Source organism: Struthio camelus, chromosome 2, assembly GCF_040807025.1.
Source record: "Struthio camelus isolate bStrCam1 chromosome 2, bStrCam1.hap1, whole genome shotgun sequence".
Taxonomy (NCBI): Eukaryota; Metazoa; Chordata; class Aves; order Struthioniformes; family Struthionidae; genus Struthio; species Struthio camelus.
Window position 1 is genome coordinate 1,678,668 of NC_090943.1, and position 17,959 is coordinate 1,696,626.

The following is a 17,959-nucleotide window of genomic DNA, read 5'->3' on the forward strand; positions in this document are numbered from 1 at the left end:
TAACGCTGGGATGTTTTTATGTAGTATAGAAGCGTCTCGTTATTTATAAAATTCTCAGTAACCAGGTGAGCAGCACTTGCAAGGTGCATGCCAACTTTAGAACTTGATGGCTCTTCTTCCATTTGGTTTGTACATATTCTGCTACTACCTTCACTTGTGCAGTGCTGGCAAATATTTTTGCAGCTTTCTGTGCACGTCACTTAGTGGCAATGCTTACGATGGCATCCGTGCAGTTCATCATCATTCCTTTTCACAAGTCATTCGTCTGTTTGAAGACTGTCTTAGTTACCACAGAGATGATGATAACGGAAGCCTAGCATCATTGTGGATTCTTTGCATTTTTATGGTGGACATCGTGCTGATATCGCCATGATGAAGGGGGCAAGGCACCGCATTTGAATTCCTCACACGCAGCGGTTCCCTCAAGCTTTGCGTATTCAAAAATAATTAAGCTACGCGTGCTGTTTGCTGGCCTACTGTGTACCTAGGGTACATTTACCAGTTAGTCATTCAAATGCTTACCTCTTTTTTAAATAAAGAGAAGTCTTGGTCTAAATGACACTTCTACGTTTCCTTTTAGAGCAGTTACAGCAGATAAGGTGATGGAGGAGATCATAGATAAAAATACTGAGTATGCAAGTATAAACCAGAGGTTGTTGGATATTACCTAACTGTTGAGCACAGGCAGTCTATAGGAAGCAGTCAAGAGGAAACACAGGGTCTGCATATTCCAGGGAATTAAAAATACTCAGTAGAAGTTTCTCAGGTGAGGCTTTAACAGTTGGGTATATGCAGTGAGTCCTCTTCAGGTGGATCTTAGCTGATCATCTAGCCCTGCCAGAGGTTCACAGTGACTTACCAAATTTGCATAGACTAGAAAAGTCTGTGATCCTGTGAAAAGCAACATAAGAATTTCACCAAAAGTTGTCAGGCATGTGACTGTTTTTCTTCTGGAAACCAGAAGACCAGGTGTTCAAAAGGAACTTCAAAATATTTTTGCATATTGATACCAAGAAGAGGTGGCGTAGATCTAAGAAGTATGTATTCAATACAGACTGTAAACAAGATGACTTGTTCAGAGAGTTGGAAATGTTGGCATACCACCTAAGATCCCATTTTGGACATTGACGATGTTGTATGGATGGTTACAGAAAACCAAGACACCTTTAGAGAGGGAATGTAAAATGGGAAATCTGCTGAACTGGGTCTTGAGCCATATGTCTTCACTACGTATGGAATGTGTCTGCTCCCATTCCACCCATGTGGAATGGGTTAACAAGACATTTGCTGAGTTTGCAAACTGTTTCTTGTCCTTATCTCAGCGTGAATGTGCAGGTAGTCATAGAAATGATCTGCTCTTAGCTGGGGAGGCTCTACTCTCTGCTGAGAGATAACAATATGAGGTATTGAGAGATGCAGCAGAGGCTCCAATGCCCACATTCGTTTCAGGGACATAGCTATAGATCGTAGAATACAACAGTGAAAACAGTATTTTACACTACATCAATGAGTCAGGCCTCATCAAATTTTTCATTGTAGAGTGGAGAAAGGAAAGGAGTTACAGAGTCAAGCTCCATGGCAACATTTTCTGAAGTATTTTTTCTGAGATCCCTTCTGTGTCAGAGGTTTAATCAGAGGTCGCTATCAGAAAATCACACTTCTTAAATCATGTCATAGGGAGATGCAAATACAGCTGTTGTAATCACTGCTAAAAACACAAGTAACTTTAGGCTCGGTTTCACCTATAATATGTCTTCCTCAAAGCATTAGAAGTTTGAAACACAATTCTGGATTGACTGACGTTATGAAATAGCAGGCCCTCGAGGGACTGATGCATACAGAAGCCTTCACATTAGACAAAAGAAAATCCATCTTATATTCCTGCAATTGTTTTGCTTTGCAAAGCTAAGAGGAAGAGAAGCGTATGTTGTTAAACAGTAGCATGCCAGATACACAAGAAGAAATGATCATCAGTAAGACAACTGTTTGCTTTTTACATGCTCATTTTTCTGAGCAGAACAATGCTGGAAAAAATGTTCAGCATAGGCCAATTTGCCCACAGTTGCTTCTAATAAAGGATAGAAACTGTTGTTTAACTTTAATCAGCACTTTATTTTTAAACTTGACTACTCAGTAGCTTGTCTTTCCATAACAAATAGCATTACATTTCTTTTTAGGGAATGCAATATTGTTACATATGTGCTTTTTCCTTTTTCTTCTTCTTTAGTTAATATGGATACAGTGGAAAAGAGAGTCCATGCATTTGTGCGAGTCAAGCCAACAGCTGATTTTGCTCAAGACATGATCAAGTTCGGGCGGGACAACAAGGTAGAGGAAAAAGAGATTGCAAGCATGAAAGGTTTGGAATTTGTTTTCAATTTTGCCCATGGGAATGCGGAATTCTTGCATTCCTCAAGGCCATGCGTGACCTCTTAGTGCATGTTGGTTCGTGTGTTCCTGCCTGGCACAGAATTGAACCTCATGCCTCATGATTTGCTATCAGCAAGTATCACTGTTGTAAACATAGTTCTTGTGATAAAGTCACTAAAGAAAATCTTTAAAAAGATTGGAGCTCTGACTGATCTTGGAGGAATTCTCAGTGGCAAACACCATTCCAGCCTAGGAGGTCTCCTTGGGAAGCAGTCTATTTCTGTCTCCCCTCAAGCAAGTTCCTTACTTAACCTTGTAACCCCTGTGTTAATACCCACCCTCTCTTGCTTAACTAATAATTTCCCCTGGACACCAAATCACACACATCACTGAAACGTAAACAGATGAGCTCAGCCATATTTCCTTCTTCTAGAACATCTGCTACCAGAAAATACCATCAAGGTCAGTAAAACCAATAACTTTATTTGGGCTCCATTTGCTCCTTACCTTCCGGTCTTGAGTGGGCGGCTGTATTTTTGGGGAAAATAAATGTTGAAGTTCTTCCTAGCTATTGAAGTCATCTTCATCTTTGTTTCTTTTTTGGTTTCAGAGCATAGATATATACATCAAAAAAGATGTCAAGAAAGGAATTGTGAACAACAGGCAGACTGACTGGTCCTTTAGGCTGGATGGTGTTCTTCACAATGCCTCCCAGGAACTGGCTTACGAGACTGTAGCTGAGAAATTGGTGTCTGAAGCTTTGAATGGCTATAATGGTAATTTGTTGTTCTTTTGATTATTTTGACCCTAAGTGGAGTTTGGAGGAAAAGATCCTTTTGATTTTGCATTTGAGAAAATCAGACGTTCCCTCCCGAGTTTATTCTTTTGCTTTGAAACTTTTCTAGGCACTATCATGTGCTATGGGCAAACAGGGGCTGGTAAAACTTATACGATGACAGGAGCGACCGCACGCTACAAGCATCGAGGAATCATACCCCGAGCTATACAACAGGTACTGAGGATCTGAATGAGAAAAGAAGCTAGACGAAATATCAAACACGTCTCTTGCATCTGCTATTGCTGATAATCATTAAAGTGTATTAACATGGGGGAATATGTTTTAGGTGCTCTCCACCAGTCCATTTTCTTTCATTTTATCTCGTTGATGATCCTTAAAGAAATAAGGGAGCCTATAAAACATAGTTACTTGGTACCTTCATTTTACTACACTGTGACTTTGCGCATTGACGATGGTGACGTTTCAGAGCATTGGGGTGGTGTTGCTTTGAAACATGGTGATCTGTGTACACGCGTCACTGCCCAGAGTCTACTGCTTCATTAGACAGTGATACTTGCGCATGTCAGAAGGCTACCTGCTCCCACAAGGACAACTGACAGGCATACAGACCCCTACACACGGAAGCAAAGGTGGGAGGCATTCTGTGGCTATGCTTGATTGTCGTTTGCAGAGGTTGTTCCTGTTTAGCTCTAGCTCTCGTAATATACCAGTTGCTTCCCAAATGTGAGAGTGCCTACTTCTTGCCTCAAAGGCCTGTTCTCAATAGCTTGTTTTTAATTATCCACATTTTCCTCTTGAATAATTCTCTACCCAGTTATATTTTTGGCACAAGTGCTGTTAGAGTAAAGCAAATTAGCCAGTAGATGAAGAAACCTGTTATTAAGTGTTCAGAGAGGGCAAAGTCATCCACATTTATGTTAATATTCCCACCCAACCTTGTTGTTTTAAAGATATAGTGCTTTCAAAAGTGTTGTTTTCAAGACTGTCATTTTAAGAAATCACAGTAAAAATGTTGACTGCACCCAGTCAGCCCTCAGGCAGCCACAGAGAATTAGCTGCACGCATGCAGATGACTTTATGGCTGTTCAGAAAGTCATAAATAGCTTCTTTGAAAAGCCACAAATAGCTAATAGTTCTGTTTGTGAGCTAAGATGTCCCTGACAAACCCTTGATCTTTGTATAGGTCCTCAAGGCAACTGCACATTGTGTTGATCGAGTCATCACTGTCCGAGTATCCTACCTGGAAATCTACAATGAGACCTTGTTTGACCTTCTGTCCACCATGACAAGCAGTGGGACCGGTGACATGCAGATGGCTGTAGTGGACTGCCCACAGGGTGTTTATGTGAAGGGCTTATCTATACATACAGTTAGCCATGAGGAAGATGCTCTAAATCTCCTGTTTGAGGCAAGAAGAAACAAATATTGCACCTCATCCGATTGTTATGTTTACTGGCTTAGCTAAGGGAAGAGGCAGTAAAGCTGGAAGTGGGTGGTCAGGACTGCTGGAGGGAGGGCCGACTCTCTTGGTTCTCGTTATAGTGGAGAGAGGAACTGGTAACTCTTTGTAGCCTGTATTCGTGCAAGGAAAATGTCCCTGGCACAGAGATTCTGGAAGATCCCCATGGTGAAACCCTAGTTTTAGTGTATGCCAGAGCAAGGCAAGCGATGGAAGAAATATATTAGGGCTGAGACCGCAGAACATAGCATTAGAGATTCCAGAAAGCACCAAAATATTTAAGGTAGCCACAGGATACGCTGTCATTTTAAAAGGTTTGTCTGCAATACCAGCCGCCTCACCCTTCGGCAGACCAGGATCCCAGACAGCCGGAAAGACTTGTTTTCCTTACCCTGGTTATCACACAGGGCTGTCAGTGAGGGACTTGTACACAGTACAACGTGTAGGATATTTGCTATCCTTTTAGAGCCATCAGCTGGCCTGCAGTGGATTCTTTTTCCCAAAAACACACTGCCTGTCCTCAGTATGTTAACGCTCAAGAAAAGACTCCTACTAGTGATGTCTTTGGCAGATAGTTTGGGATAGTCATGGCACATGCTTAGTACTCCTAGGTAGGTTTTATAGCAGGGATGTTCACATAGTTGGTTGCCTTTGCGTAGGGAGCTTGCTTACTTACCTCTGCATCCTTCTTTTACCTATGGGTGCTTTAGTTTGTTAGAAAGACGTACATAAATCATTTGTTCTGTTTGCAGGAAGCATATTATTACCAGGAGCCATCTGGTGCCCTTAAAATCTTTGGCTTGCCTTTTTTTAATGGGACTATAGTGTCCTAAGTTAGCCTCTCTGATTTGCAGAAGCTCCCGTTTTCCCTTTAAAGAGTAGAGGGATGATAACAATACAGCTTGAGATCTGCTGGCAGAAGAAGTGCAAGTGATGCCTGGGGATCCATTCAGGCCCTTAGATGAGCTCTACCTCCAGTTCTGGGTACTCAGGGGAAGCCCTAGGCTTTGAGGAGTCTGCCCACTGCTCTCTGACTCTTACTTCTTCATCTGTGAAGTGGTGTTCGTAGTATTTGCCTAATATCTTCACTTTCATTCTTGTCCTTGGATCTAAATTCCTTAGTGCGGAGCCAGACGCTGACCTTCCAGCTCTCAAACATCATTGGCCTTTGAGTCCCAGGCCGACCAGTCGCCCGTGAAACCCGGTGCATTTCATTTCGCCATGAAACAAGTGCATTTCTATGTGGTAGAGCTGTCCATTTCCTTTTCTGCCTTGCCAGGCCTGGCTGCACAGCTCCGTGATAGAGTGGCAGTCCTAGCAAACAGTCGCAACACCATTTCCAATGATTGTTTTGTTTTCCTGTAAGTCATCATTGCAAGTTCATGGCTGTCATATGTCTGTGAGTTATCTATGACACTTAAGGCTTGGGTAGCGCTTTGGTTTTCCACTCATCAAGAAACTGAAACAGATGGAGGTATTGCCTCTGAACAAGACTTGCCTGACTGTTCCTCAAAAAGCCACAGTACTGTGAGCTGAGCCTTGAAAGTGGAAATGCAGATAATGTGGTCTCTGCTATAAGGCACTGTTACAGTAAACAGTGACCTTTACCAGCTGCACTGTAATATGCTTTAAGGTTCTTACGGCTAAGAAAGTGAGGCAAAGATGACAAGCTCCTGTGCAGTCTGCTCCAACCAAGTTATGTTACAGTCTCTCTGGCGAGTGGAGATTGAGCTATTGCTTATTTAACTGCGTGGATCTGTAATTTCTCCTTTATTCTACCAGTGTATAAGTGTAAAAATACTATCCTCAGTTTTGATTTCATTTGCAGGGTGAGACCAACAGAGTAATAGCAGAACATACACTGAATAAAAATTCATCCAGATCCCACTGCATTTTTACTATCTATATTGAGGTAAGTGCTCCAGCGGTTTTTCTGGGGACTCAAAGGGATGAGGATCTTTAAATGCCTGTATTTCTTACTCTATTTCAGTTTTGTCCAACGTTAAGTACAGTTTATATTCTCTCCCCCCACCCTGCCCCCCAGTCTCATTTCAGAGTTTTCTCAGATGTCAAACGCATTACTTCAAAAATCAATTTAATAGATCTGGCAGGCTCAGAGAGACTGAGTAAGACTGGGGTAAGTAATGGAAGAAGTATGTGAGTCCTTGGAGAAGAGTCCAGTAATCCACATGGTGGAGGTGAAATTACAGGCTTTTCCCACAACAGAATTCAAGCTCATAATAAATAGGAGACTGTGACAAATCATAAGTCACATTAACACATCAGAGAGTGCTTGGTTGTTTGCAAGTGCTGTGTATCTTTTCAAAGTTGTTTGTGACTCCCATCCTTCATGTGCCTTCCAAGGTAACCCAGATTCAGTGTGTTCTTCTGACACTGTCGTTTGTCAGCAAAGGAAATGGTCTGAGCCGTCAACTGTATTAAGACAAAGAACTTCTGATTTTCCTCTTTATTCCATGACTGACAGTGTGAGTCCTTAGCGTCTAGTGGGAGCGTGCAAATTTTTGAAACTTTCCTACAACACTAGGGCTCAGCAACCGAAACCTTCACAGGTCCCATGTGACATTCTGTATTGATCAAAATAGAAATCCCATCAGCCCTGTGACAAATACATAATTTTTCCTTTTTGAAGGAAAGACAGTGGTCCTGGTAGACTTTCAATGAAGAAACGAACGTCTCTGAAAAGTTGTTTTCAAACTGTAAGGAGTTCTGAATTTGCTGAATCTGAGTTAGAGCCTTATCGTCACAGTCAAGGAGAGTTGTACCCTCAGTAAGAAATGTGCTCTGTTTTGTGGTTCACCCAGAAACACATGTTGTGGAAGCTTTGCCTTTTGATCTTCATTACAGTCTGAAGGGCAGGTTCTGAAAGAAGCCACATACATCAACAAGTCTCTGTCATTCCTTGAGCAAATCATCATTGCCCTGGGTGATCCTAAGAGGGACCACATCCCCTTCCGGCAGAGCAAGCTCACGCACGTTCTCAAGGACTCACTTGGTAAGGGCTTTGGATTAGAATAGCCCCAGAACGCGCAGAAAATGCTGTGGTTTCAATGAGCGTATCAAGTCCTAATGCCCTTACAGTTAAACACACGGAACTAATCATCGTTCAAAGGATCTCTGTTTTTCCTCATCAAATGAAACAGCAGGCACCAAGGCAGTACAAACGCCACACTGATCAGGCTAATAGAAACGCGCCAAACTTTTCTCAGTTGGAACACTTAAAAAAAAAAAAAAAACTACCACCAACACCCCCCAGCATGTTACAAGCCTTTTCAGGTGGTCATGCTTTAGCATCAGGCTACAGATGATAAATCCAAAGCTGTGGTGCATCTGGAATCGTATGCTATTGGAATGCAGACTGGCAGCACGTGGGTGGAGAAAGCAGCTGAAGACAGGCTGCAGACAACTGTGTGGAGTAACTGAAGTCATCAAAACTGAGAGTGAGATTTGAGGTATTTCTAGTGCAAGTCTTGCACTGCTGTTAGGAAAGACAGTGACAAACTCCTGTCAGCTTCCCTGGTATTAGAGTTAGGCCACGGACTTTTAAAATCCTCTGCTCTGATTTTATCCTATTTCAGGCTTTTACAATTAGCGTTGCTGTCTTCTTGCTGTATGATTACCAGATGAGAAACACATTTTACCTTTATTCTTAAGTCATTCTATGCCATTGTGTTTATAGACCCACGGGACCTTTAGAGGGACAGTTACAAACTAGTTATGTCCTTTGTTGCATCTTTTTCTCTATTTTAGTCCATATATAGTATTTTCCAGGAAAGGAAACAACAAAAAACAAATTATATTCTTTGCATCTTTTTTTTGGTGTCATTCCCAGGGGGAAACTGCAACACTGTCCTGGTGGCGAATATCTGTGGGGAAGCTGTGCACGTAGAAGAGACTGTAAGTTGAACTGATTTTTATAGAATTTCAGTCATGTCCCAGGTATTGTTGCAATTACGTTGGCCATAACCAGATATAAAGCATAGTCTCTGCAGGGCTATGGCAGGAGTCTCAGAGAAGCACGCTGTCTAATTCATCAGAAACATCTCGGAGGCTCAGGATACAAACCGCTTTCGCCAGTCTATTTTGTGGTGCAAACAGTGGCGTAGGAGCCTGCTCTACTGACAAATAAGAGCCTGGATTAGAACAGGCCCAAACAGCTAAGATCGAAGCACACTGGATACTGCTAATTGTTATTATTGGTTCGGCTCTAAAAATGTGTTTTGAATGGTATATCGCATAGTTAAGTCAGTGGAATGGCAACAGTTTACATCAGAGCTGGACTGGCTCTCAGGCAGTTTGGGATGCTGGCATCAGGAGAACCTGCTAATGGTAACTTCTTTTAAGCCGTGAAATAATAAAATTGGTGGAAGCCTTACAGTGTGAACCCAACCGCTGTAACCACTTCTGTAACACAGGGAAGGGAACTGCTTTGCTGTTTACCAAGAAAGAAGTTACACATAGCAAAAAAGTGTAAATGCAGTCACCTGTTACGCAGTCATCTTCAAGGCAAAGTACTGTTCTTATCATCTGCTACTTGGGTTCTGATATCCTCTGCAAAATAGATGCTGTACTTTGCATCAAGAGGAGGATTTTCAGGCTGTACTGCCTCTCTCTCAGGATATCACTATTGCAGGAATTAAACCTGAAAGCCATTGGTTTCGGGTTTTCATGTGGTTCAGAATTATTAGGGTGTAAGTATTATTTCAGTCAGATACAGGAGTGATCATTTTTGAGATCACAGCCCTGTTACACAAAGAACTGCCACACGGGTAACAGAAAAACATCATCTGAAGCTGACTCATCACGTGGAAACAAGTAAGCAGTAGAAGACATGCTCCTGAAATGAAAAGTCCTACAGTGCTCGCTGTGGTTAAATAGCTTTTGTAGTTCTACCTAGTCGCATATGATACGATTACATAGGGACAGATTATGAAAGTTATGTCCTTGCCAGTATCTCTTTCAGTTACTTAAAAAAAAAAATGTTTTTCAGTTGTCTTCTCTTCGTTTTGCTACCAGAATGAAATGGATGACAACAGAGCCAGTCATCAATGAGATGTGTGACCCAGAGGTATGTAGCGGAGGGGAACAGAAGAAGGTGTGTTTTCTCAAGTTCGTTAATATTAAGGATAATGACTGCAAAAACCTGAGGGAGATACTGCAATTTAATGAATTACCACTCATTCACTTCCTGAATGAAAGTGTATAATAAAATGGGCTAGTGTTCAACTTTTCCACTGGGATTTATTTGGTATTTCCTTGAGTATGCTACAGGGTGCAGTCATACAGGCGGTCACATTTTTCCTGGCATGTAGTATTTCTTTTGACCGCATGCCTGGGAGTCTGTACGTCTTCTTATAGGAAACCTCTTAACAGAGAGATTTTATTGTGGACCACTCCCCTGACTTGTGGGCAAATCATCTCCAGTCCTATCTGCAGCTTTACACAGCCTTATCCCTGTTGCTGCTGGTAACCTAACGTTTTTGCCACAATTACAATGCTCGTTTAAACAAGGAAATAATTTAAAGAAAGTGACTGTGGTATTTTAGATGTCTTGTGTGCACTTTCACAACTGAAACGGGGCGGACAGCAGCAAATACTCTATGAGCTGCTGATAACCCAGAGAGCGAGTTTAGGATTATCTGACCCGTAGCACGTGTGGTGTGAGAGAGCCCTGCAGTATTTCATGCTCTGATTTCACTGGTGAGCAGAGAAACAGCTGGGGAGTTTCCTCCAACAGTTTCCAGAAGAGGCTGGGAGCTGTGCAGCAAACTCTCTTTTCCTCTTCAGTGCCCTGTCATTTGTGTTGAGATGTGTGGGGTGGAAAAGAGCAGCCAAAATGTATTTAAGGAAGTTACTGTGCTTTGATACTCAACAGGTCACTTAAAAAGCAGCTCAGCATCCAATTTTCACTGGATCCCAAGGAAATTTGGGTACCTACACCTTTTTGGAGGCTTGTTCTAAATAGTGAATGCTTGAAAATATCCCAGATTATGGATAAATTCAATCACAAATACGCCACAAGAGATTCTGGCCTTTATTAAAAGGAATGCCAGAACTCCTACTGAGTTCTGTACGGGTGAGAGTGCAACCCTGCCTACTTCTTTGCTTTCAAGATAATACCTCATAGTCCAGAATCTGATGGCCCCTAGGGTACCAGATCAGGAAAGCATCAACTCAAGAAACAGATGACCCTTCTTTTGATGGTTTGGGCTGACTCTGAAGGCAGTGGATCCAGGACAGAATAGAAGCTGTCCTGTTGGAAGCTAATCAAAGGCAAAATGGTTTCCAGACTCACCACTGCACTGCTGCAAACCTGACAGCAAATCCTAGGGCACAGCCTTGGTACACAGCCTTGACGTTATCTAGCTGCCAGGTTAATGCTTCCTTTCACCAGTTCTTTTGCTGATTGCATTTGGTCATTTGCTCACCTTTTTGTTTTCCTGCTAGTGGATGGTGAAGGCTTTGGAGAAGGAGATTATTTTTCTGAAGCAGGAACTGGCCATGCATGACAGCTTGGTAAGGAATAGGCTAAGCCATCTCCAAATGGATCTTGTTAAGGCTTTGTCGTGATCTTTGTTTAGCAGTAGGAATGGTCAAATTGGTGCCCGACATGCTTGTGCTCTTCCCCTCTGCTTTCAGCACAGTTTTTTTAAGATTAGTCAAAGCTCTGAAAATCTCTTGCTCTTGAGACTGTTGTAGCTTCAGTCCCCATCTACTGAGAAGGTGCCTTTCAGACGCGTGAAGCCCTTCCCTTATTTGACCGAAGAGTGGAAAGGAATGTCCCGCTTTCAGCATGGTCCAAGGCCTGTGCCCTGTCAACTCAGACGATGAGAAGCCGCAATCAGAAATTATGCTTCCAGGGCAACGACAGAGAAATATCAGGCATTCAGCAGACTAGTAGTTGCTTTGTAATTTACTCATACTCAATTTTCACCTTTTTTTCCTAGGTAAATCGTTCTTCGGTGAGTTATGACCCTCTGACTGAAATCCAGATAGCAGATATTAAGTCTCAAGTCCAAAAATACCTAGAAGGATCCATTGATGAAGTCGATGTAAGTAGCTTTTTAGTATAGAAGGACTTATACACTGATTTCATCCAGTTTTGTTCCATGTCAGAAGGAATGAAAATGTCTTCTGAAGAAGCTGCTTTAACCTGAAAGGTGCTACAGAATTGCAATTTTTTTTGACTTGTTAAGGAGACACTCTCTCCTGATTTTTCTCCTGTTTTTGCCTTTTGGAAGCTTAAGGGGACTTTTCCTCTGGCTTGAACCACCCTGAATTGCTTTATTTGGAGCCTCTTTACAGAAGTATTTTGCCTTGCCAACATGAAACTAGATCTTTGCGAGATGTGTTCCCAAAGCATCCGTCAAAATATGTCCAGTCTTGTGACCCCAGGTTCACTAGGGCAGGGTTTCTCAGCTGGAAACTACCTGTTGATTGCCAAATGATTGTAAAAAGAAACGGCAAAAGTCTCTCATATACAAATGTTCCTGTGTGGGCAAGCAAGGAAGCAAACAAAATGGAAGAAAATGAAAGTCATAAATGAGCACAGTTAGGTAACCCTTCAGTTAAAAAAAAAAAAAAAAAAAAAAAAAACCACCCACTGCTTGAGACACACCCTCTCATTTCATGTTATCATTACACTTCTCTTGAAGTCCCTGTGTGCTCCCTCCAGCAGGCAGGTGTGGGGCAGAATAAGGGTTTATGAGGTTTGTTTTATGTGGGCTGCAAAATGGGATGTGGGCCAGTGTGGAGCAGGGAAAGCAGAGAAGGATGGGGGAGTTTCACACAGGGAATGATGTCTATAGTGGGACTGAAGGGCCTTTTAGAGAGAAGGTTGAGAGCAGAGATAGTGTCTTGCACAGCTTGGTCTAGTATCTTAGACCTTGGGAGACCTGAGTGCAGATTCCTCCTCCGCTCCAGACCCCCATTACTTGTCTGTCCATGCCTCTGTTCATCATCTCCAAACCACAGATAGCAGCATGGCTGTACTTCACTGATTTGATTACATAGGCAAGTAGACTAAAGATAATGCTCTGGCAGTAGCGTCGCTGCAAGGTCAGAAGATGCCATCTATGTTGTTTGTAAAAGATTTTGTATTGCATTATTGTAAACAATTCATTATCTTGATGGCTGTGCGCTCCATGGAATTCACCCTAGTCTGTCAGATTCCTCTCTCTTTAAAAGTCACCTCAAAGTGAGGAGTGTATCCACCTCCAGCCTGACTCTCCAGGTGCAGGATACAGGTACCTCTCCTCGAATGTCGAGATCTGATTGTTGGAAAGCAGAGCCCTGACAGTCTGCAACATTTGAATCAGCGTATCTGACCGCAGCATAGAAATGCCTGCCTGTGCCTTCACTATATGCATCTCTTCCCCAGATAGTGAACGTCAGGCAAGTCCAGGAGGTTTTCAGACAGTTCAAACTGCTTGTAAGGTAAGATATCCAGGCTTGATGCACTTCACCATAAGGTTTAGAAATTCCACCAAGCTTTTTTCTGTGTTATTACACTCGCTGTGACATTGATGAAGCATCATTATGAAGTACAGGGAATAACTTGTAACTGAAAAATCAGTACAATTTCTGCTGCTTTTTCACAAGGAGACTATTGCCTTTAGCCTTCCAATGCTCATAAATCATATGCAAGATCCGTTTGTGAGGAGCCTCACTGGTTAATAAGTCTGCTCAGTAGATATACCATCACTGAATGTATACTGTGCTTTGCATCCCTAGTTATGGAGCATATCTCCATTGTGCAAGGCATTCTACAAAGAGATCAAAAGAAAAATGAAACTCTGCAGAATGAGGTTATATGCAATGGTCTCAGCACACTAGCATCTAAATGTTTTCAGATTTTTTTTGTAGAGCTCATGGCAAAGGAAGGTCATAAAGAAATATGGAGGAGCATGAAAAGAAGGCTTTGTGGCTCTTTCCAGGGAAGCTCTCCCTGGTTTGTGGTGCGGGATGGGAGAAAGTGTGAAAGGGCTTTTTGGAAAACGTCGCCAGTGGATGATGAAAGTTGCTTTTTGAGCTGAATGAGGGAAGGTAAAGAGCAGGCTAGGGAAAATCCTAAAAATGAGGACATGAAACGGAGGAGAGCGAAGAAGAAGGGTATTACAGCAGGCCCCCCCCGCCCCCCGGACACCTTTTCACTTGGAAAATGTCCTTTGTGGCAACGGCCTGGCTAGGCAGTAGAGGGTGCTACTCCAAGAGTGACACTGAGATATCACTGCAGAAAATCTGCCTGCCCTTGAGAAACTTGTCTGAACACAAGTGTCTGTGGCACTTGTGCCATGGACAGTCATGCTGTACAGGAACCCAAAGCCAAATCAGGTTTCTTGGTAACAGTCTACACATTTTGCCTGATTATTATTTTATTATGATTATTTTTTTACTTAGGACTCCTCTTATTGTACTGAAATAATGAGTTTTGATCTTTTTTAATTTGCAGATTCCCTAATAATTTTCAGTCTCCTGTAGTGTATGTAAGCCGACTGATAAGGCTTCGTTTGTTCCCTTTCAGTGAAAAAATTACTCCGTTTGAAAACCAATAGGTTAAAGTTGATCTTTCTGTGACAGAACTGAACAGAGGTGATATTATTTTATTTGGACCATTAAAAGGTTATGTTAAGTATTTAAATAGCCATTGAAAAGCTTCCATATCTAAGACGCTGAAAGGGACATCGTGGAAAAAGAAAGGAAGAAGAAAAATGGAGAAAGGTTAAAACGGATGTTGTGAAGAATACGGGGAGCTAGGTGGGGTGTATGGAAATGACATCACTTGTAAAAGATGGCTTTCTCTGTAAATCTGGTAAGTTTACGGGTTTTGCCGTATGGAGTAGTCCTTCTTGAACACAATGCTGAGGGCCTTTTTCTCCCCTAGTCAACAGGAGCAAGAAGTTGAGGCCAGATTACGAAGCAAGTATGCTCTGATAGACAAAAATGACTTTGCTGCTGTTGCTGTTGCTCAAAAGGTAATGCCTGGGGTTTGAGCCCTGCCCGGAATCCATCTCAGAACTGGCTGCTTGAGGTGCCCCACTGAAGTTTGAAACCAGTTAACAAAGCGACATCCATTCACGTCAGCAGAGAACTTGGCCCACTACCGAAACAGAATAGTTTATTAAATGGGAATAAGGAAAATATAAACTAATATAAGAAGGTGACCTCTCTGTCAATCAGTCAATTGTAGAAGGCCGGGTCAGCCGGGTCTGACCTGCTGCTGTTGAGGTGGTCCTTATAGATTCTGGAGCAAAGTAAACATGTCGTATGTAAACCATAAAGTCACATATGGATTCATGCCTATAGTTTATAATGTATTTTTCATTACCCATTTCAATTTGTGAAGTATTTAATCTCTGAATTGGTCATTTCCATGCCTTGGTTTTACCCTGTAAGGTGGGTAAAATAATTATCTGCTATGCAGAGTGATATACTTGGCCTACGGCTTAACTGAAGATGCTTTGAAATTTTTGGAAGAAAGACACAGGGAAAAACAAAGTATTTGTATAACAGAAAAACCCATGGTCCCTAACAGGCCTGTTCAAATCTTTATTTAAAGCTGAACTGGAAAACAAAACCAAACCCTGAATTAAGCAGATATTGGTGCTGAATGGCCCCTTCTGTGACATGCTTGAGGCAATAATAGAAATAGTATTGAGAAATATAATTCTCTTGCATATCCTCCTTCACTAAATGAAGACTTCTGAGGATGCTTTTCCATTGCCATCATTACTGATGCCACAATGGAGTAGGAGTTTGCTGTTAGCGTTATGCTCTGGGACGTTACCAATAAAACACCGAGAGCACTGTCAGAATTAGCAGAATTTTGGAGAGGAATTTGCAATAACGGCTTCAACTTATTTTTGTGACACTAGACCCAAGTTATTCTCACCCTTAGCGGCTGAAACTTTCAGCATATGAATTCCGGGGTAACTTTGGCCCTAGTTTTAATGTTCACTTCATTTTTAATAGATGTGTTTCCCTGCAATGCTTGGTGGTGAATACAGATTTCCAGATTAGATTGTACAACAGGGTGGAATAGCTGCTAATACTTCTCAGTTCATGCGTTATTTCTTCTTGTTTCCAGGCAGGCCTAGTTGATGTGGATGGCAATGTGGTGGGGGAAATAGATGGGCACGATTTTGGGACTGGAGCTGCTCCTTTTTCATCCAAACATGCTGGGAAGAAGACGAAACCCAGGAAAACCAAAGAGCAGAGCAGGTGAGTTAAGTGGTCGGAGAGCTTCCTTTTTTCTTTTAGTGTGTCGTCACACAGACTGGTTCCAGCCAAGGTGTGAAGGGCAGCCCCTGGAGGATGGCAGAAATGAAGCTGGCCTAATAGGTGTATCGCGTTTTTGTGTTTCCACGAGGATGTCGCGCCAGCATAGTTTTGCAGGCGTCTGTGGTATCCTCCTGGCCACTAAGCCACGCCATCGAGAGTAGGTCAGGGCGCTGCGTGTGGCCAGCAGACACAGCCTGTGGTAGGGTAGTACTCTTGAGATTTCGTGCAAACGGTTAGTCTGTGTGCCCGTTACGGATGAATCAAGACCGCAGAGCACTGCGCAGGAGGTGTGCTGTGGACCCAGAGGGCAGACATGCTTTGAGCTGAACAGCTTGCAGCCAGCACAGACAGAGTTGACCTGTAGTGAGGGGAGGGGAAGTGAACACACAGCCAGGGAAACAGTCCTGTGATGGCATCAGATGACATGGTAAACCTATAGTTTTTCTTTACACGTATTAAGTAGGAGATCTGCTAAGCAGAAAGGGAGGAAGGGACAGTGAGCAGAGGGAGCAGGTATAGTGTGAAGCTGAGAAGAGATTGTGAGGGGGAAGGGTGAACAAGCAATCTGTGCAGGGCGGAAAAAGGTCCTTCAAACTGTAGAAATGAGGTGCCTGTTCTGGTATCTTCTACAGCTGCTTCTGTGGCCTAGTGCATCTGCTTGGTTCCTCCCTGGCCTTCCCCCAAGTCCGTGGGTTAGAGAGGAGAAGAACCACCAAGGCTCTAGCGTCCATGGGCGCCTCCTCTGTGCAGTTCTTGGTTTGGAGGGATGGAACTAGATGGGGTACGCACTTTTCTGTATCGCTTTGGAATCACGCTGACTATCCCTTGCCGGCTAGGCTGGTGTTGTTCATGGGGGAGAGCTGAGGGGGAAGAATAGAGAATCTCACTTGAAAAATTAAGTCAGAAAGACGTGGGGTTAGATCAAATCCTAAGAGATTTTATTTGTAGTCCGCTCTGAAGGTAAATAGGGATCTGTTGTCTGCTGACATGTGCCCCAAACAGCCACTTGTGTACTGGCACTGCAGCTAGTGTGCCCCAGAGCAGACAGGGTGTGACTGTTGTCCCTGTGAGTCTTCACAAGAAAGCTGGTCCCGCCTGTGTTGTGTTCTATAATATTTGCTAGTTAAGACAGACTTCTAGTTTAGGAAGCAAGGATTTGTGAGAATAAGGCCCAGAGTCTGATCTCGTTCCTTGTCAATAGACATTTCACCCTAAACTTTGGCAGACTGTTACTTCTTTAATCAGCAAAGCTAGCACCTGTGGCATGTTTTGTTCCAGTTTCATATTATATGAATAAATTAATCAGGTGGTTCTTATTCCCCATGTCAGGAAGGAAGGAATCGGGACCTCTCTTTCTGGGAAAGATCTGGATGCACTTCTTCAATCAAAAAATCAGGTAATAACTTCCACCAAGGATGTGGATGTGAAAGAGGGAGCAAGGAACCAGGATGCAGCAAATATTGATACACAGCACTCAAAGCCAGCCCCTATGAGGGATTCCCCACAGCCCAGGTAAGCTTTTGCTGTAAGGGAGTGCTTCCCATTTGCCAGAAGTTGATTCGCATCTGCGTGATTTAGAGATCTTCATTGCTTGCATGCAGAAATATGTTGTAGGATAGCAGTATTCATATGGACACCCTAAGTACCTAAGCACGTTGGTGGCAGTCATCATCTTCGTCTGCTTTGAGCTCTGTCCTGACTAGTTGCTCCGTTTAAGTGTGAAGCCTCTGTTGATCTGGAGTCACTAACCTATTTAAACGCTGGCATGTGATTTCTCTCTCTCTCTCTCTGTATATGTCAGAGCAAACGTCTTCCTAGCGTGCCTGCAGGGTTTTCCTTCTGCCACTGAGCTATGCCAATTCATTACAGTTCCAGCTGGTCCCTTATGGAAATCATAGCAATCGTCACCCTTTGTGCAGAAGTAAAAGTGTAGTGAGACCTCATGTTCAGCCATCAAACCAAGACTGTCATGAAGAGGGGTCAATAGGTGCACAAGATCATGGCAGGAATTGCCATATCAAGACAGAACAGTG

At 42.8% G+C, this 17,959-nt stretch overlaps 1 protein-coding gene across 8 annotated transcripts in view; it reads left to right on the top strand.

Annotated features, from left to right (window-relative positions):
• Positions 1 to 17,959, top strand: part of KIF9 (kinesin family member 9) — a 30,324-nt gene that overhangs the window by 2,547 nt on the left and 9,818 nt on the right. For 4 of the 8 annotated variants that reach the window (XM_068934022.1, XM_068934025.1, XM_068934029.1 and 1 more), the window contains 15 exons: positions 2,228 to 2,328; positions 2,981 to 3,146; positions 3,276 to 3,382; positions 4,353 to 4,577; positions 6,457 to 6,540; positions 6,673 to 6,765; positions 7,494 to 7,641; positions 8,479 to 8,543; positions 9,637 to 9,714; positions 11,094 to 11,162; positions 11,594 to 11,698; positions 13,027 to 13,082; positions 14,530 to 14,620; positions 15,733 to 15,866; positions 17,256 to 17,438. In XM_068934022.1, coding sequence (XP_068790123.1) covers positions 2,233 to 2,328; positions 2,981 to 3,146; positions 3,276 to 3,382; positions 4,353 to 4,577; positions 6,457 to 6,540; positions 6,673 to 6,765; positions 7,494 to 7,641; positions 8,479 to 8,543; positions 9,637 to 9,714; positions 11,094 to 11,162; positions 11,594 to 11,698; positions 13,027 to 13,082; positions 14,530 to 14,620; positions 15,733 to 15,866; positions 17,256 to 17,438 — 1,700 coding nt within the window. In that variant the 5' untranslated portion in view covers positions 2,228 to 2,232. Of the gene's footprint in view, positions 1 to 2,227; positions 2,329 to 2,751; positions 2,833 to 2,980; positions 3,147 to 3,275; positions 3,383 to 4,352; positions 4,578 to 6,456; positions 6,541 to 6,672; positions 6,766 to 7,493; positions 7,642 to 8,478; positions 8,544 to 9,636; positions 9,715 to 11,093; positions 11,163 to 11,593; positions 11,699 to 13,026; positions 13,083 to 14,529; positions 14,621 to 15,732; positions 15,867 to 17,255; positions 17,439 to 17,959 lie in introns of those variants that run through there. The other 4 variants (XM_068934027.1, XM_068934026.1, XM_068934024.1 and 1 more) reach the window with 4 other exon arrangements.